Here is a 21,062-nt window from a genome sequence, read left to right as displayed (position 1 = left end):
CCTGTTCAACACATTAGTCGAGCTGCGAATTTCCACTGCTTTTTAATAACACTTTCCCAGTAAAATGACACAGACAAAAGAATTTTGGTGTTTTTGTTTTCCATACTGTGTCCTGTAGTGGGACAATGCTCAGCCATTGCAGATTTCTCTGGCTGGTCCAGACGTGTGTGCCATCAATGTTTGACATATCTGTCCTCCATGTTGTGACAAGTCTGTCCAATGTGCAATGTCCCACAGCTACAGGGAATCTTATAGACACTAAGATCATCTTCCACTGAGTCTAAAACAGCTCCAAGTTTCATTGGCAGATGATAGACACAATTAACTTTATGTTCCTCTTATTTGCAAAGAAACCTGCACCGTTTTGTGACAAGATGGGCATTCCTCTTTGTTCTTCACTTTTTTCCAGCTCCTCACTTCGTCTAACATGCCCCGGGTGTAAGGCATGATGAATCCCCTGTTCAGAATATCCTTTCTCTAAAAATACAGTATGGAGGTGGTGTACCTCAGCATACAAAAAGTATGATGAAGTGAGCATGTGCTTAAAAAAATTGAAAAGTTCCCCTTCAAGCTCCTTGCCAGTGAGCAACAGTGATTCCTGCAACGACACTCGAGAGAAAAGTAAGACACATCAAAACAAATGAGAATCGCTACGAAAGTCATAAGCCCTTGAGCCGATGGACAAAATCTTCAAAGCTGTGAATGTGGTGCTCACATTTTTCCACTGAAGGGCCGAAGACACTTTTTTCATCCAATGACCAATACTTTGAACAGACTGACAGTATCGAAATGGGTAGTCCCTAGTCACCCACTGTGGCCAGTCTTTAGAACTGAAATCTACAAGCTTTTTGGCAATTTGTGTAAATACCTTTGTTATCTGGCCCCATGGCAGTGCATTGCTGGATTCATTTTTGCAACACTTAAATTCTCTCATTCATTATGATGGAGAGGTAGAAAAATGGTGAACTACTGTTCCTGGATGTGTTTCTGGAAAGAAAAGAGGATGGCATTTTGGGTCACGCTGTGTGCCATACACTTATATACACCAGCTGTCACCATCCTTTAAAATGGAGTAGCATGCTTAAGACGTTGGTCCACAAAGCAGAAGCCATACCAGATTCAGACGAGTACCTGAAGAGCTATGCTATCTCCATACTGTATTTTTAGAGAATGGATATTCTGAATGGGAGATTCACCATGTCTTACGCTCAATACTTGTTACACAACACAAGGAGCTGGAAGAAATTAAAGAATAAAGAGGAGTGGTCATCTTGCCACACATCAGCGGTGTTTCTTTCAAAATAGGAGAAACATAAAGTTAAATGTGTCTTTTTTCCACCAATGAAATTCAAAGCTGCTTTAAGCTCAGTGAAAGATAATTTTGATTTAAGAAGGTCTGTTAACTACAAAATTCCCTGCTGTCAGATGTCATGCACTGGATGAACTTGTTGCACTGTGGACCATATATGTGTTGAACATTGACATACATGCCTGGACCAGCCACAGATATCTGCAGTGGTTGAGCACTGCGCCAATACAGGACACACTATGGAATAAAGACCAAAATTCTCCTGTTGACATCTTTCTACTGGTGCTGTATTACTAAAGAAAAGTACATCAGCGGGCAGCTATTAAAAGAGGCTGCTGGGCCAGCTGACAGTAGTGCACAGTATGTCTGACAGCCTCTGCACATGTGTCGAAGCTGTTGATTTATCATCTGACAGCTGGCAGAGCTGTCCCTCTCACTACTGATGATAATCGCTACGCTACTGTCACCAAATTTGGCACACTCAGGTCTGCAGTCTCTTTTCACTCTGGGTCAAACAGGAGGCTTCGATCACAGTCTCAGCAATTTGTTGACCGCACCTGAAGACAGCAGTCATCCGAGAATCATATTTACAAAATGAGCTTAAAGTCAGTAAGACTATTCAGGATTCAAAAAAATGGTAAGCACGCATGGGTGACGTTCCATTCTCGGTTTTGAACAAGTGTATACTCACCATACAAGCCTCAACAAGAAACATAGTAAATGTCCTTTGGTTCAGGTAATTTTCCAGACTAACTAAGGCACACATGTCTAATGCAGAGAGTATTAAAAACTATAGGCCAGTTTCACCACTGTCTGCATTTCAAAAATAACAGAATCAATCATGAAAGATACACCAACGAGTTACATGAATAAAACAACATTTTTAACAAAGCATAGTTTGGTTTTTGAAGTGGGAAAAGTGTAATGTCAGCCATTACAGTGTTCAGGAAAGTGATATTTGAAGTGCTTGACAAGGAACACTGTGTTACAGACATATTCCTAAACTTTTAAGCTTTTTGACACTACTGACATGAAACACTACTAAACAAGATAAAATAACTAGGTGTAAAAGGAATAGCAATATCCCAAAAACGGTGCAAAGGGCAGTAAAACAATTGTCAGACAAGAATCACATAAACATAAGTGTTCCTCAGAGTAGCATATTGGTAAAAAAAGCTTGAAATGACATGGGATTTTATTGAAACAGAAAACGCTTTAAATGACATTGGGTTTTATTGAAACCAAAAAAAAGTGCACAAAATGACCAGCATCTACATCTACATTCATACTCTGCAAAAAACCACGAAGTGCATGGCAGAGGGTACATATAACTGCACCAGTTATTAGAGTTCCTTCTTTCTGACACAACTAGTAATCAGTTTTGTAATAACAAGATTTTTTATTCTCATAGAACACTCCTTAAACAGAAATGGCTATTACTCAGTTTCTTGAAATTTGTTTAAATGAGTGTCTACTGCATCATAACATAGTGCTTAAAAATGTCAAACAGGTTTTAACATAATTTATTTATTGAAACAATCACCCATATTTCTCATAAAGTAACCAGTTTCACGTGGTATAAGTCATCTATAATTCAAAGGGTCAACAGAGATGTCCGATCCCATCTGTCTGCTTTGACTTGTGACGTATGGGTGTTGTGGTGTGTGACGTCATTATGGTGCGGAGTTTAGTTTATGGGTTGGTTGTGTTTGTACACATCATCTTGTTGCAGTTGATTGTGGTGGTGGTGGTGTGTGTGTGTGTGTGTGTGTGTGTGTGTGTGTGTGTGTGTGTGTGTGTGTGTTATGTGGTGTATTGGATTCATTTGGGCTTTGGTGTTGGCAAAGTGAAGTTTTTGGGAGTGTAACTGAAGAATTGAAATTGGTTTCATTGAGTTATCAATTAAATTTTTTTGTTTGTTTATGTGATTGTGTTGTTGACATGTGTTATTGGTTTGCCATTTGTGGTGCAGTAAGACATTTAATTTATTGTGTGGTTTATTTTATAGGTATGGATATGACTATGAAATACAGTAGTGCGAGGTTGTGTGCAGAGATGGGTGACGACAGATGCTCATACTGTTGGCAGAGATTGTGAAATACAGTGTGTGCTGGGAAAACATGAGGTTGGCGAGAGTTTTGGCGTCTCGGACCAGGGGCTGTTATATGTGGCAGTGTCGAAAGGATAATGTTTGGGGCTCCATCAGATGCAGTACCTGGTTTGAGAAATCTAGGTTGGTCAATAGACAGATTGTTTTGATGACTTACTATTTTTGTTATAGTCCTCTATCAGTTTTTGCACACATAAGGCTGGACTGAGTGAGAAGACGGTTTTAGATTGGTTTTCTTTTTGTAGAAAAGTGTGTTTGGAGTATGTGAAGTATAGGGGTAAGTCAGATGGGCCGAGGGTGGTGGTCGAGATAGATGAATCTCAGTTTGGGAAGAGAAAGTATGGGAGGGGTAAGTCTCCGATTGGTTTATGGGTGTAGGGGGGTGTTATTTTGGGAGGCAGGTATGTGGATTGTTTTTTCAGGGTTTTAGAGGGGCGTAATAGGAAGGAATTGGTGGGGTTAATTGAAGAGTATCTACAGGAGGAGAGTACTGCAATGTCAGATGCTTTTTCATCATATAGGGGATTGGAGAAGAGGGGATATGATCATTTAGTTGTAAACAATAGTTTAAGAGTTCAAAAATTATGAAATTGGGGTGTGACCCAATACAATAGAGGGCTCTTGGGGGATGGTTAAATCAGTCATAGGGAGGGGGGATAGGTGCTCTTTTAACCTGCAATCTCATTTGGGCCTAGATGAGTACTGCTGGCGGAAGTGGTCCCTGGGGTGTACTGTATTTTTCGCGTTTTTTTTGGAGGGCAGTTAGTAAAATGGGGTTACCTGAGGGTTTTGTGTGTGTGTGTGTGTGTGTGTGTGTGTGTGAGAGAGAGAGAGAGAGAGAGAGAGTGAGAGAGAGAGAGAGAGAGAGAGAGAGAGAGAGAGATTGGGGTGGCTAACCTAGTGTGTAGTGCCGGAATTTGTTTGCGGTAAGTAGCCGTTTTTTTTATCTATTGTTTGCGAGTTGTAATGTTTTGTGGGTTTGGTTTTATTTATCGCACTTGTAGGTGTTTGTTTCTAGTTACCGTCAGCTGTGGTTGACCTATATAGGGTGATTCACGAAGATATGCAAATATTTTAATACATTATTCTACAAGTAAAACAAAAGAAAAAAAGTTCATATAAAAGTTCGCAAATGTTTAGTTACGGAGTTATGGCTTATAAAAAGATTTTTACTGAAATTTAGCAACTTCACTAATATGAAGCCATTGCAAAACTGTACGAGGTTACAGTAAAGCACAGTTTCTATTTATTTTGTTGTTACTGATCTGGTGAATCTAATAAAATATGTCTCAAACATGTATTTGCAGTAGTCTTCCAGAACATCCAGAGAAACAAGGAAGTAATTTCGAAAAAATTTTAATTCATTAACTGCTTGGCCCAATTTGTTTTTTAAATTCCAGACAACTGCACAAGGTTTTCAACAGAAGTTGTAGAGAATTTAATTTTGGAAAAATTATGGTATTAACATTAACTGAAACTCCAACAGTTACTATGTGGTTTCACTTAAATGCAATGTTGTTATTATGTCCTTTCACTGAACAATACAGAAAAATAGCTCGTTGCAAGGTTAGGAAATGACTGAAACAACTCATTAACAGTTGCCAACAATGATATAAACGTTTCTACATTCTTAATGGAAAGTAAATAAATTTATCTGTATAATAGTCCTTGCTTCTCTGGATGTTCTGGAAAACTACTGCAGATACACGTGTGGTACATGTTTTATTAGATTCACCAGACCAACAACACCAAAATAAAAGGAAATCATGCTTTACTTTAACCTCGTACAGTTTTGCGATGGCTTCATATTAGCAAAGCTGATGAATTTAAGGTAAAATCTTTTATTAGCCATAACTAAACATTTGCAGGCATATGTTAATATGAACTTTTTTTCTTTAGTTTTACTTGTACAATAACATATTAAAATAGTTGCATATACTTGTGAATCACCCTGTAAAGGTTAAGGGAAGTGTCCGATTCCAAATTTGTGTCATCATAGCTGTGTGCTTTGGTATGGTCAGCTGTTGTTGACACATAAAGGTCAAGGTAAATGTTCGATTCCAATTTGTGTTGTCGTAGCTGTGTTTTGGTATTGTCAGTTGCAGATGACGTATACAGGTGAAGGGAAATGTTCGATTCCAATTTGGGCCGTTGTAGCTGTATGTCTTTAGGTATTGTCAGCTGTGGCTTACCTATATAGCTCAAGGAAAGTTGACCTTTATGGATCAAGGGAAGTATCCGATTCCAATTTCTGTTGTTTTAGTTGTTGATTTTGTGGTATCGATAGTTGCAGTACAATTCTAATTTTTGTAGGTTTTAATTTTGTGGTAGGGCCTACAGACAATTGCAGCTGAGCTATGTAGGTGAAAGGAAGTGACTGATACCTGTGGATTTTGTGTTGTTTTTCGTCGGTTTTTTGTCATAGTTTTGTATGATTCGGGATTGTGGTGTGCGTTTTTACGTGTTCGTATTTAGCTTGTCCCCACCCTGAAACTCCCAATTTCCAGCGCTTGTCCCATTAGTTTGATTATATTTTTGGAGGGAGATGTTATTGTAGTATTTGTATGTATTGTCGTGTATTGTGTATTGCCATATTTGGAGACGCTGAGAATGGCCATTTCTGCCATACTGACAATGTCATGGGTCAAAGCAGACAGATGGAATCGGATGCTTCTGTAATCCCGATTCGAATTCTGGTGTTAGCGGGGAATAAGTGGGAATAATCTGAAAGTGTGTCAGTATATAAATAAGCTTAAAATGGTAAGTCGATTACAGTTTTACAATGCAGATTCTTTTTTTTTATGTACATTATCTCGTATATGGGTCAAGAGGCATGTTCAATATAAGTCATTGACTTTGGCCAGTGACATAATGTCAACAACTGTTAGCACAATACCTTTTGTTGCATATATTCATAACACTGCTATTAGTGGGCAAAGCCAATGAATGTGGGGGGAGGGTGGGGGGTGGGATACTGGTTGTGGCAACAGACTGATCTGTAATTTAGGCTAAAGTATAGCGTAGGTTGAGAGTTATTGAACTCGACAAATGTAAAACTGAATAAACCTGGTTGTGATGACACAATACAAACTAAAGAACAAATTACAGGAATCTGTTGAGAATCTGTGATATTACAGACTGTTAACTGTGATATTGCAGATAGTTTCCAATTTGCTGACGCCTTCATACAGTACATCACTGTACCTAATGGATGACCACAAGATACCAATTTTAACAATAACTGAATACAGGACGCAAATAGCCCACGTCTAGGAACTAGAATGAAAAACGTGTTGTTTATTAATGATTTATATTCTTCTTTTACCTGAACTTTCCAATCGCGATTTTGTCTTCCAGTGTGTCCAGCATCTTTAACCCAATCCAGTGGAGAAACACTTATTTGTTGCAAAGGCATTTCACGGTGGGATTGATTTTACGCTGTGGTTGCCCTCGTACTCAGTTCAGAGCATCAATATTCAACAAATAACAACTTCCAGCTAGTACACTACATTTGTGAATTATTTATTTCTCCCATTGTATTTAAGTATTGGTGTGAATCTATGTTAATACAAAGAGCAAGATATTTCATCAAGCATGTACGTATACAACTTTAGGCGATGTGGGCAAAGGCTTAAATGTTTAAACTGTACCATGATGAGATGTTTTCTGTTTCGACCCAATAAGAAAACTACATTTCCGTTCGCAGAAGCTCAAAAGATTTCTTAAGTTTGTTTCCATCTCATTGAACATATGTCATCTTTTGCTCTATCACAAACACATTTGTAGATCGATATATTTCATACACTTAACAACAATTTGCCATAAGGGAGGAACAATAAACGCAAAATGCAGACGATAATAAACTATTCGCCTATTGAAATTCTTGAGATGCTGTAGAGGGCTATGTAAATTATGTTGTGATATTATTAGAGAATCTGTCACACACAACACTGCATGGCTTGAGTAACGCGCACATACACATAACGCCTAATTTAGTATAATGAATTTCAGTGCACGAATACAAAGTTTTCCTTTAATACTGCAGATGGCAGACAATAACATTAACTAATATCTCTGGCATTCAAATAGCTGTAACCAAACGTACACAAACAGAGAACAGTTATGAGTTCTTATTCACCAGCAGTATGTGACTAAATAAACTTCAGACAGAAATTCCGCCTATTTTAGTATCCTCATCGGTGATGGTAAATATTCCATGAAACAAGCTGTAAAAATATCGACTTAATGTTAGCCAAAAAGACAAAACAAACCTGTTCGTTAATTATCTTTGGTGCTTTACATCAATGTTTGTTTGCAAAGTTGTAGTTCATGTCCGGTTATTGAATTATGGTTGAAAAGTAGAATGAAGAAGGAAGCACACGTCTACGTTGTTGTTGCGACATAAGAAAGTTCACACGTGCAAGAAGTAACAATTCTCTTTGCTTTCTGTAAAAAGTAGAGTAACAAATATGTCTGAAATGAGGAAGAGGCATTTTGACAAGACCGAAGAAGCTGACAAATCTCCCGAAGCAGAAAGCGATCAGGTTTGTAACTGTACCTCTCTTCACTATTGCCTACAAAGATAGATTTTAATACACTCTGTTAAACATAAATAGAACCGACCAGACCATTATGGACGTTAATAATTATCAACGACGAACTAACCTAAGTACGGCAGTCTTTGGTTATGCCGATTCATTATGTATCAGTTAAACATGGACAGGTTCCAGGAATAAAGTTAATTTGAAATTTCCGTGAGTAAATGGAGTATAGAGATGGAAGTTATTTAGCTGTGTACGTAGTGATTAACATGACGTTAAGGTGGTTGTCAGGTAAATTACATTTATGAGTAGGGATCTTAACTGTAGATAATTCAGGTCACTGGTTTTATATCATGATAGTGAACATTTTGTGATAGAGGTCAATCTTAAAAACATTTAGACAAATCATGTCTCAACACCTCTTAGCAGTAGTTACAGTAATGTAACTGTTTATTCTGTGTGTGGATGGGGGAAGAATTTTCAAAACATCAGGCCAATAAAATTCAGGCTTTTAATGTGACTACGATTGTAAATTGTTATATGACGTCGTTTCACATATTCCAAGTAAAGGCAGCACTGAAAAGGCGAGTTTTTATTGACCTTGTTGGCTGCTATGATTCATTTGTAGCAAATTGTCAACAAATAATTGAAGAAACCTCTATTGACAGTTCTCCTGTTTCTTTGAGTGGTGCCACTTGGGAATTCACTTATTCAGCTGTTAGGCGTTAATATTTGTTTAATATTGTCACAGATGTGGAAATATGGAATGCAGTAATATCATTCATTTGCTTTTATCCATGACAACATTGAAGTAGCAAACGTAAAACACTCATTGAAATTAAGTGTGGGCAAAATATCAACCATAGATATTTCCATGACATCAAAATTGTTCTCTTTGTTGACTCTCAACCTTTCAAATTAACCTAGATGTCAGGCTATGCTATAGATCAGTCTCTCCAAAACCTACATACGAAAATATAATGCAGAAGCAAAATATATTTTGTCAAGATTCTCTTCTATTTCTATTGTGTGTGTATGTGCCAACATCTATACATGGGCAGCCTGCTATGAACGTGAACAGAACTTTGTAATGATTACCAGACAGAGTTTTTAATCTTAGTTAGGGCTTTTGTCATTTTGTGCTAGTTCCTTTAGAATCTCCATACTTTTTTCTATCCATGAAATTGTAGGCTTTATTAAAGTAAACACAGATCATTGTCACAGTTTTCGATCTGTCCTAAAGACCGTCAGGTCCTGTATATGGTTGTAACCACTATGAGAGAGCTCACTTTACTGTTATGAAAAAAGACCTCCTTTAATATGAAAGAGGTGTGTCAAAATTTGGATTCAGTTAACTTCTCCACATGTCCGGCTTTTCTGAATTTCTTCAGTGGTTTGCTCACTGCCTTGTCTTTTGCCCACTTTAAAGTTGAGTTATAATGGAATCCTCTCATGCTGCTGGATTATTCCTGAGAAATTTTAGTAATTTTTCCATCAGAGGAAGTAGTCTGTCAGAATAGATAGTAATATAAATTTTTCTTTGTGGGGTATCATAATTCAGCAGGCTACATCTGAAAGTACTTGACTAGGAGATGCTAATTAGCTTACTGTTGAAACCATTGTGCCTCATTAGTTTCTGAGTTTGAGTCTTAGAAGGATGTGTTTTCTGGATTGTGCTAGTACGTCCAACAAAAGTGTCTGAAAATTCTATTTCTAATATGGGTTAATTGTTGATTTGTGAAATTCTGTAGTGTGATTTTCTTTTTCCATTAATTTCCATTTATTGTGATTTTCTGGAAATCACAGCTGCAGTGTTGCTTGTCTGAAATAGAGGCTAATCACATTCTTCATTTCATAGAGCGAACTCACCAGATCTCTCCACTAGGACCTGTTTTAAGACAGCTTCATCTATTCAGGTATACAGTGTGCAGCTTTTGATATATTTGTTAATTGTTCATAAGTGATCATATATAAAACTGGACAATTCTGGAGTTGGGCTTACCAAAAATTTCTGATTCCGACCTTTTTGCTGTGAGCTGTGATGTCATTAAGATGGTTGACACCCCTATTCCAAATTTATTCAATTCCACAATCACATCATCACCCATTACACCCATAACAAATATAAATAACACATAAAATATTTAATTTCAGCAATAAAATGAAACTATTGGGACACACACTGGTGGTAGAAAGTTTTGGGGGAAGGGGACAAACTAAATATATGACAGTTATTACCACAAATAGCTCAAATGAAGTCATTAATATCAGCAACCCACACACAAGTCAAAAATTGAGTACTGCAACATGCACTTGAAGTATATAGCTCAGACGAAGACAGCAATCCCAGAAACACCACCCAACTCCAAAATCCGTTACCTAAAGACCTCAACCAAAATCCACAATACCACTGATGAATGTTTTATCGGGTCTCCAGCTGGGTGGTAGCATATTTATATTGAAATGTTTCGGTAAATGTCATACTACCCATCTTCTGCCAAAGCATCAAGATTCGCAGACAGCGGTATATTTGTATGTGTGGCCTCCCCTCTCCACTAGTCCTCAGGAGGCTGCAGTGGTCCAGGCGCACAGTGGGGGGGGGGGGGGGGGTTTGTAGTTGCCTCCCCTGGTGGCCGCATTCGGCTCTTGGTGTGGGCATTCTGTGTGCATCTGCAGCATTTACACCATTGGTCGACTGCTGGTGTAAACGCACAGAAGATGACCCCTACGTCAGGTTGAAACCGGTTGGTGGTATAATAATAATAAATGCGATTAAGACTGTTTTTGAATAATTGATTAATAATACTAGTCGCTGCTTCGTCTCCACAACCATGTTGTCCAAAAACCACTGGAAAAATCCAGTCGACAACCTCCAACAACACGATGTACAACATTGGAAAAATGCAATACAAACATCCAACACTTGAGTGCATCATCCCATACCAGCATGCTCTATATGAGCAAAACACATTTCAAATGACATGACTTAATGATATCACCTAACACAGTTAAGTCATGGGCAAAAGCCAGAATCACAGCTATTACGTGACCCATGTGGTCTTTGACAGTTGGCATTTCTGCACAAAAGTATCTGTACTCATTGATAGGTAAGGATCTGAAAAAATAAGAGGGACAACACTCGATAGTTTTGTGTTTCTCTTTCAGACTTTATCTAGATGGTCAAGTTGTTTATCTGAAATGCTGCCATGTTAATGTTTAAAAAGGTATAGATCGTAGCTTTATAGAATGATGAACTTGGTAAGTGTAGTTTATTGGTCGTTGTTAGTTTCTTCATTTGAGAAGGTTAGTGCTGTTAAATTTATACATGTTAACACTGTAGAATCATATAAATAGTTCACAACTTGCTACCAGTTGTATGTAACACTGCATGCCATTTGGCAGTAGCTCCATTTGCAAGATGGCTCATTCCTCTCTCGTGGATATATTTGTGGTATGTGTTGGACCAGCTATGGTTCTCCTTCTCCCACACCTCAGTCTATCTTTCATCAGCCTCTATTGACCCCAATTCTGGATGCAAACCTCAATATTGGTTTGGTTCTGAATTGGTTTTCTCATTTTGTCTTTTTTTTATTGCACCCTTTAGGCAAAATAAAGTCTAGTCCCTTCTTTTGGATTTTACTCACCATTCCGACGTGGTTGGGTCATCGTGTACTTTCTCATCTGTAGCCCCCTGTCAATGCAGGACCTGCACAGTGGATGCCTGAGCTGTTATCTTCCCACTAGACCTAAGAGTAGATGCTTATTGTTTTGTGGCACCAGGACCCTGAACAGTGACCATCAAATTAACTTTAAACTCCATCTGAACAGGGCTCAGAAGGTGTAACAGTACCGACATACCGCCATGTCTTTCTCGGCAGTTGACTGTTATTGGATGTGGATATGGAGGGGCATGTGGTCAACACACTACTCTCCCAAACATTGTCAGTTTTTGTGATCAGAGCTGCTATTTCTCAGTCAAATGGCTCTTCATTTGGCCTCACAAGGACTGAGTGCACTCTGCGTGCCAGCAGCACGTGGCAGACCCAGACGGTCACCCATCTAAGTGCGAACCAAGCCCGACAGCACTTAACTTTGGTGATCTGACAGGAACCAGTGTTACCACTGCGACAAGGCTATTGGCACACAGTGACAGTCAAGCCAGTTGAACAACTCTCCCTGGGGTGCGACCTTGATCAGAGTAAGTGTCAGAATGATGTACACAGCACGGATGAAAAGAATTGTATTTACACCAGATAATAGCTGTGTATAATTAATTGGCTGTCTCTGTGACTGGAAAAGAAAAAAAAAATGCAAAAACCTATTACATCTTAGTTTTCTCTTCTGTTGCCATCTTTTGGGCTGTTGAACAGATGGTGATTCTTTCACGACAACCAAATCCTTTCACGGTGAAGACATTGAAGGTAAGTTTGGCAAAATAGCATCCTGGAAAAAATGTGGAATAGAGCCTTGCTAATTAAAGCAATGACTACACCAGAACATTAATTTTCACATAGGTTTAAAACTCCAATCTGACAAACTCTGAGCAAACTAGGAATGTTGTGGCATTCATTTTGTACTGCTCATACAGATAAGGTCATAGGAAGTCAGAAATGACACAGGAGTCTTCGTATTGGAATTTGTAGGACAATTTTTACCGAAAAAGTAAAGCTGATTGTATATAGATGTGATGGTAAGCCTTACGTACTAACACCCAAAAGGTGCATACTTTTTTTTGTTTCTCACTGTACTTCAGAAACCCTCTTTGGAATTCGTGGTAGAACACTCTTGGATAACATCCTCTTTGTACAAACATTCTGGACCAGCAGCCTCCCCAGATGAATGTTTGCACAACTTTTAAAAAGGAAAAGAGGATAAAGGAATAGAAAACATTCAGTCACCTGTCATACTTTGAAACCTGTAAAAAATATTAATGGCTTCATCCTTTTGATGTGATAGGATCACAAATTTTATATAGGTTACATCTAGAACCTGTTTTGTTCAAAATTATAAACTAGTTCTTAAAAAAATAAATTACTCAAGATAGAGGTTACCATTTTCCTTGAACATCATCCATACATACCCTGTCAGAAGATACCTCTCCTTCATCCTCTGACATCACTGGAGAATATGTCAGCCCCTGTGACAGCCCTTCCTGTATTTTAACTGACACTAATGACGGTGAGAAAAAGTATGAGCTGGCTGATGAAATGAAATGTGACCGAGGAAGTGTAATTGGTGGAAATTAAATCTGTCACTCTCTTGGCCTTTTGGTGATATGTATTCATAAAATTTCTTTCAGTCACCTATTTTGATGTTTTACTGATTCAGACCTGCAAGGTAGGGCCAAATAACCATCTTCCAATAGTAGTTTATGGCCTTGTCTCCTCTTGGGTTGTCTGTGTGTTGAGAGTGTATGCGGGTTTTCTTCTGAACCACTGAAATAATTCTGAAGAATCCCATGTTGAACTCCTGTATTAGCTCTTCGTAGTGCGATAACTCATTTTTTCCATTGACAATAATTTTCAAAGTCTTCAGAATACGTTATTCTAACTGACTAGTCCTCACATCATCTTAGATCATACAAAATTCAACTTGCAGTTAATTAGAATGATTTGCGTGTCATGCCCTTTACAATTTTGTTGTAACAACGCTTTTCTCTGTGGCCGCAAAATATCTTCAGGCCGCGGTAGCAAGGAACAAGCGGCCCACAGCAAGTGGAGATGACAAATGGCCGTTCCATGTTGTAGATGTGATGCGCCCATGTCTTTCGTCGCATCTGCTCATATCACAAACCATTCCTCCCAACGTTACTACTTATAAAATAAACTTTCTTCAATTCTCGTAAGCATGTTTCATCATTATTGAGGTGCGGCAGATGTGATACATTCTTTTATTATAATTAACATATCACATCTCACTGATACACAGTACAACACCGATATACAGCACAAGCCCTTCCAAAGAGAAAGAATGTGGAAGGTGTCAATCAGAGACCTCTTTCACAATACCATTTGACCTTTAATCTTCCCCTACAGGAAAACTACCTGTAGATATGGATGTTACTCCATTCTGAAAGGAAGCCAGTTTTGCTGCTCTGACTTCCCCTCTTTTATCAATAGTGTATTGGAATAGGACCAGTTATTACTGTCACCTGGCTGAACTCAAGATTAGGAGGTCACCTTCGTAAAGTCCAAAAATAGCACATTTTAGTAACAATAGACTTAATATAATGAGGGCTTCAGAAAGTGTGTGCACAATTGTCCCCTTTTACTGAGAGCCGATATCACTGAAAGCCATAGCCATCAGAATCAAACTGTTTGCTTTGCTAACTATTTGCAACTTAGGCATATCATGAGCTAGATATACACTGATGAGCAAAACATTACACTTCGTACTGCGAGAATGACCACTGCCTAGTGGCCTTTTAGTCACATGTTGCGGTGAAGGAAGTATGTAAACATAGGAGAGACTAATTGGTAATTATTATACCAATGATATGGGCCACAAATGGTGAAATCCACTGACATAAGCAACTTTGATAAAGGGTAGATTGTTATGGCCCTGCACCTGGGGATGAGCATCTTGGAAATGGCAAAGCTGGTCAGTTGTTTGCATGCTACCATTGTGAGAATCAATGGAAAGTGACTGAAGGATGGTGAAACCACAGTTAGGTGATTGAGTGTTGGACGTCCACACCTCATCACAAAATGTGGAGGTCAGATGCTTGCGTGTTCTGACAAGCAGGGTAGGTAGCAATCTGTGACAGATCTGATCAAAGAGTACAGTGCTGCTGCAGGCGGAAGTGTTGAAGCACACTGTTTGGTTCACATTGTTCAACATGGGGCTCCACAGTAGACAATCCCTACATATACCCATGTTGGGCCAACAATATCTTCAATTATGATTACAGTAGACACGGAATTATTGGGATTGGACAGTGGATATGTGTCATCTTGTCAGACGAAACATGTTTCTTGTTACAATACATTGATGCTCGCATCCTGATATGCAGTCATCCAGGTGGACATCTGCTCAAAACGTGCACCATGCCGTAAACATATGCTGATGAGACAGTATTATGCTTTGGAAGACTTAAATGTGATCTTCCAAGTGACCTGTCATAGTAATCAAAGGTACTATGATAGCTGTTGATAATGTGAACATTATTGCAAATCAGCTTCATTCCTTCATTCTTGATGTCTTCCCTGATGGCAGTATCGATTTTCAACAGGAGAACTGTTGATGTCGCAAGTCCAAAATCGTGCCGCTGTGGTTTTGTAGAGTCGTGATAATTGGCTAACATTTATGTATTGGTCGCCAAATTCTCCTTATCTCTGCCCAAGATAACCTATCTGGTACAACAATGGTTGCCAGCTCTGCATCCACAAACCATTGGCCTGTTATGTATGGTAACTGTATAATTGTTCGTAGATATCTGGTGCGTCATATCTCTGCAAACCTACCAAGGACTTGTTGTTAAATCCGTGCTACACAGAGTCCCTGTTGAATTGCATTCCAGAGTTTGGGCAACACACCATTAAGTGGGTGGTCATAATATTTTGGTTCATCAGTGTATATCTGATCAGATGATGGAAGGTATGTTTTAAATGATTAATGGAAAATCTCATATAAAGATGTGAAACAAATACTAACAAAGAGATAGAGGGGCTGGCCAGTACTTACCTCAGCTCAGTACAGCCGATAGATACACAAAAAACAGAACTGAAAATTTACGTTCCTAGCTTTTGGAACAAATGTTCCTTCATCAGGGAGGAGAGAGGGGAAAGAAAGGGAAGAAGGGAAAGTGGATTCAGTTACTCACAACCCAGGTTATGAAGCAACAGGGAAAGGAAAACAGGGAGGGTAGCAAGGATGGAGGCATGGTTGTCAGAGGGAAGCCAAAGATATTCTACTGTAAGTACTGTGCCAGCTTCAAACCAAAGAGGATGCATACAGAAGTAAAGATGTATATAGTATAAAGATAAACACAACTATGTAGGATGAAAAGATGTGTGAATGGCTAAAGAGGAAAGGGAAAGAGGAGAAGACTGAAGAGTAAATGGGAGTGAGGTTGTTTAACGTAGGTTCAGTCCAGGGGGATGGCGGGATGAAAGGATGTGTTGGAGTGCAAGTTCCCATCTCCGCAGTTCAGAGGGACTGGTGTTGGGTGGGAGAAGCCAAATGGCACATACGGTGTAGCAGGTTCCTAGGTCCCTAGAATTATGCTGGAGGGCATGCTCCGCTACTGGGTATTGACATCTCCTAGGCGGACAGTTTGTCTGTGTCCGTTCATGCGCTCAGCCAGTTTAGCTGTTGTCATACCGATGTAAAAGGCTGTGCAGTGCAGGCATGTCAGCTGATAAATGACGTGTGTAGTTTCACACATGGCCCTGCCTTGAATTGTGTATGTTTTACCAGTAGCGGGGCTGGAGGAGGTGGTTGTGGGGGGATGCATGGGGCAGGTTTTTGCAGCGGGGTCAGTTACAGGGGTAGGAACCGCTGGGTAGAGAAGATAGTCTGGGAATATTGTAGGGTTTAACAAGGATGTTACGGAGGTTAGGGGGGCGACGAAAGGCAACTCTGGGTGGTGTGGGGAGAATTTTGTCAAGGGATGATCTCATTTCAGGGGTTGACTTGAGAAAGTCATATCCCTGGCGGAGTAATTTGTTGATGTATTCGAGGCCAGGATAATATTGGGTGACAAGGAGGATGCTTGTGTGTGGTCTGGGGGTAGGAACATTGTTGTTGGACGGGGAGGAATGTATTGCTCGGGAGATCTGTTTGTGGACAAGGTCTGCAGGATAGTTGCGGGAGAGGAAAGCACTGGTCAGGTTATTGGTGTAATTGTTGAGGGATTTGTCACTGGAGCAGATACATTTGCCACAAATACCTAGGCTGTAGGGAAGGGAGCGTTTGATGTGGAATGGATGGCAGCTATCAAAGTGAAGGTACTGTTGTTTGTTTGTGGGTTTGATGTGGACAGAGGTGTGGATGTGAGCTTCAACAAGATGAAGGTCAACATCCAGGAAGGTGGCTTGGGTTTTGGAGAAGGACCAGGTGAAATTCAGATTCGAAAAGGAGTTGAGGTTATGGAGGAAATTAAGGAGTGTTTCTTCACCATGCATCCAGACCACAAAGATGTCATCTATAAACCTATACCAGGCCAGAGGAAGCAGCTGTTGGGTCTTCAGGAAAGCCTCCTCCATGCGGCCCATGAAGAGGTTGGCATAGGACGGATCCATCCTGGTGCCCATGGCCATTCCCCTGATTTGTTTGTAGGTCTGGCCTTCAAAAGTGAAGTAATTATGGGTGAGGATGAAGTTGGTAAGTGTGATAACGAACAATGTTTTTGGAAGATCTTCGGGTGGGCGTTGGGAGAGGTAGTGCTCAAGGGCAGAGAGACCATGGGTATGTGGGATGTTTGTGTAAAGGGATGTAGCATCTATGGTGACAAGAAAGGTTTCAGGTGGGAGAGAAGTGGGAATGGATTTGAGGCGTTCTAGGAAGTGGTTCGTGTCTTTGATGTATGATGGGAGTCTGCGGGTGATAGGTTGGAGGTGTTGGTCTACCAGAGCTGAGATACGTTCTGTTGGGGCTTTGAAGCCTGCTACAATGGGACGGCCAGGATGGTTCTCTTTGTGGATGGATTTTGGGTAATAGGTAGAAGGTAGGGGTACGTGGCTCAGGTGGAGTGAGTAAGTGTATGGAAGCCGTTGTGAGGCCTTGTGAGGGACCTTGGATTTTTAGGATTTTCTGCAGCTCAGTCTGGATGGAGGGAATGGGATCCTGGGTAACAGCTTTGTAGGTTGAGGTGTCGGAGAGTTGACGCAGTCCTTCTGCCACATACTCCACACGGTCAAGTAGCACAGTCGTGGAGCCTTTATCCACCGGGAGGATGACAATAGAGCGGTCTGTTTTCAGCTCCCTAACGGCACGGGATTCAGCTGGGGTGATGTTGGGGGTTGGATTTTCCATTAATCATTTAGATCACCTATATGGTCCACATCCTTCATTGTTTTGTCCCTTTTGTCCCTTGTGTTAGCTATCACTTACATCTGTCATCTAAACATTTTCTCTTCTTCGGTGTTTTATATATACATAAAGAAATATTTTTGTCACCAACTGTGTTAGTTTCATTTTCCTCCTATTGTCTTGTTCCGTTTATAGTCCACTTCTCTTTTTTTATTTATTGATTTATTTATTTAACATTCCATATTTTTAACGTTCGTTATTCGCTGTTTTCCAGCCAACAATCACTGCCAACAATCTCTTCCCCACCTACCAGTATCATCCATTTCCGTAGATGTTGTGTTTCTGGCGATATTTTTGTGTCATTGGCTATCTTTCTCTGCCACAGGAAAATTTTTTGGGGACATTTCTGCACCACCCGCAAATTTTTTTGCGGCATGCGCGAACTTTTTTGCGGCACGCGCTATCTCTGTTTTTGAGCAACGTGAGTTCTTTTCCCCTGATCTGGACATACTTGCTTGCTCTGGTCAACGTTTTCTGTATTTTTCTTATTTAGTGGTCTGCCTTTGGTATTGAACATTACCAACACAATTTCTTTCTTTCTTGTCCTTCTCTCCGTGTTTTATTCCTTCTTATGATTACTATTTTAACTTTAGTTATTTAATTTCCCTACACACCAGTTACCCACTAAGTACCCTAATCCTTACCACATTATTTACATTCATTCCGGAAATATGCATTCACCGTAGCCAAACTGCAATCCCACATACTTTTCCTCTGGTCCTGCTTAACCTTTGGAATTACCCCAAAAGGACTTACCTTAAAAGTTCCCATCTCTGGGTGCAATTCCTCCTTCCACCAGTCTCTCCTGGACTTCCAGAACCTTCAATCCTTAGCCCTTACCCAACTTGTCCTGAATCTCTACACTTCATGTAACCACCACTCCCAACAGCTCCTATGTCTCTTCAAAGTCCTCCACCTCTCAAACCCTTGCTTGGTGAACACACTCAGGAACATCATCCTAGAAGCCAGCTGCAAACTTGAGTTCCATGCCACACACCACTTGAAAAAACTATCCACAGTGCTAGTGCAACACCTAAGAAGTGGGGTCCCTCTCCCTATACCTCACAAACACCAACCACAACAGAACCTTCAACAAACCCCCCTCATAGCCAACAAACCTAGCCTAGCCACCCTACTCAATCTCCCCATCCCAGCACATACCCCACACAGACCAAATCTCAACTATAACCACAGTCAAATGCCACATATCACCAGTCGCAATTCAGTTATAAACCTCTCATCCAGATCCCTCTCTCCTCCAGACACATCTGTTCTATCAAAAGGCTTAACCTTTAGCCCCACGCCCAAATTCAACCACACTGCCCTGTTTAAAGATCTCCTCTCATTCACCCGGAACCGCAACTGGAAATATCACTTCACTACCCAAACACAGCCCCCAAATACTAGACCCAGTGTTGAACCCTGTCTAGAACAGTTCCGACCGCCTTCTCAAAGGGATCCTCCTCCCCTCCCCCAAAACCATCCCTTGCAGACATTTCAGGAATTCCTCACATCCAGTGTTGCCTCCCAGTCCTTCTTGAAGAACATCCCGACAACCCCCAACATCATCCCAGCTGAATCCCATGCCGTTAGGAAGCTGAAAACAGACCACTCTATTGTCATCCTCCCGGCGGATAAAGGCTCCACGACTGTGCTACTTGACCGTGTGGAGTATGTGGCAGAAGGACTGCGTCAACTCTCCGACACCTCAACCTATAAAGCTGTTACCCAGGATCCCATTCCCTCCATCCAGACTGAGCTGCAGAAAATCCTAAAAATCCAAGGTCCCTCACAAGGCCTCACAACGGCTTTCATACACTTACTCACTCCACCTGAGCCACGTACCCCTACCTTCTACCTATTACCCAAAATCCATCCACAAAGAGAACCATCCTGGCCGTCCCATTGTAGCAGGCTTCAAAGCCCCAACAGAACGTATCTCAGCTCTGGTAGACCAACACCTCCAACCTATCACCCGCAGACTCCCATCATACATCAAAGACACGAACCACTTCCTAGAACGCCTCAAATCCATTCCCACCTCTCCTACCTGAAATCTTTCTTGTCACCATAGATGCTACATCCCTTTACACAAATATCCCACATACCCATGGTCTCTCTGCCCTTGAGCACTACCTCTCCCAACGCCCACCCGAAGATCTTCCAAAAACATTGTTCGTTATCACACTTACCAACTTCATCCTCACCCATAATTACTTCCCCCCCTGCGGGTTCGGGGGTTAGAATAGGCCCGCGGTATTCCTGCCTGTCGTAAGAGGCGACTAAAAGTAGTCTCAAATGTTTCGGCCTTATGTGATGGTCCCCTCTCGGGTTTGACCTCCATCTTTCTAAATTATTCCGAAGAGCGAGCCAATTGGGGAAGGGCGCCTTACATGGTGCACTGTATCCGTCGTGCATTGAGACCTTTAGCCGGCTTTTTCGTCGTTGCAATGGTGTCCCGCTCGTTTTCCATCTCTTGGGCGAGGATATGTCCCTGGGTGCGATTACCACGCTGCACTCTGCAGTGTTGCTTTTAACTGCGACGACGACCTTGGACATTTTTGCACCTAAGATCCAGCACGGTAGCCAGTCCGTTGTGGTGGGGCCGCCATGTACCCTGTTGGTTGTAGCCCCCTGACAACACAGGGATCGCTCTACTGATGCCTGCGCCGTTAACTCCCCACGTATGCCAAGGAGTAGATGCCCATCTCCCTGGGGCAACAGGACTCCTGGCAATGGCCATCCTGCCAGGTGGCTATTGCTGCGGCTGGGTGGCGCCCGTGGGGAGGGCCCTTGGTCAGAGTAGGTGGCATCAGGGCGGATGACCCACAATGAAGCGTGGTACATCATCTCTCGCTGGCGGCCAGCCACCAGCAGTCTCTAAGCGTTCGAGGGCTCATTTTAAAGCTAACGTTTATGACCCCAAATCGTTCCCATCCCTGGCCACACCATGGGAGGAACGAAAGGCAATGAATGACAGTGACGTGTATTCGCCCAGGTATCTCGTCTGTACCAGAGCTGATGGTGACTCGTTTCTATCCGTGAAGCCTCAGTTCTTTGTAGAGCATTT

General features: G+C 41.0%; 2 protein-coding genes across 2 annotated transcripts in view; one reads left to right on the top strand and one right to left on the bottom strand.

The window, feature by feature from the left end:
* LOC126203293 (E3 ubiquitin-protein ligase MARCHF8) overlaps positions 1–7,473 on the bottom strand; it is a 78,251-nt gene extending 70,778 nt beyond the window's left edge. Inside the window, exons 1-2 of the mRNA XM_049937552.1 lie at positions 7,070–7,473; positions 6,745–6,977 (exon numbers count right to left, since the gene is read on the bottom strand). Of these exons, the coding sequence (XP_049793509.1) occupies positions 6,745–6,834 (90 nt within the window). The 5' untranslated portion in view covers positions 6,835–6,977; positions 7,070–7,473. The remainder of the gene's footprint in view (positions 1–6,744; positions 6,978–7,069) is intronic.
* Positions 7,474–7,724: 251 nt separating this feature from the next.
* Positions 7,725–21,062, top strand: part of LOC126203401 (phosphatidate cytidylyltransferase, photoreceptor-specific) — a 113,816-nt gene continuing 100,478 nt past the window's right edge. The window contains exon 1 of the mRNA XM_049937708.1: positions 7,725–7,963. Within this exon, the coding sequence (XP_049793665.1) occupies positions 7,889–7,963 (75 nt within the window). The 5' untranslated portion in view covers positions 7,725–7,888. The remainder of the gene's footprint in view (positions 7,964–21,062) is intronic.

The sequence above is a fragment of the Schistocerca nitens genome, chromosome 9 (assembly GCF_023898315.1).
Source record: "Schistocerca nitens isolate TAMUIC-IGC-003100 chromosome 9, iqSchNite1.1, whole genome shotgun sequence".
Classification (NCBI taxonomy): Eukaryota; Metazoa; Arthropoda; class Insecta; order Orthoptera; family Acrididae; genus Schistocerca; species Schistocerca nitens.
This window is presented reverse-complemented; position numbering and strand designations above follow the sequence as displayed.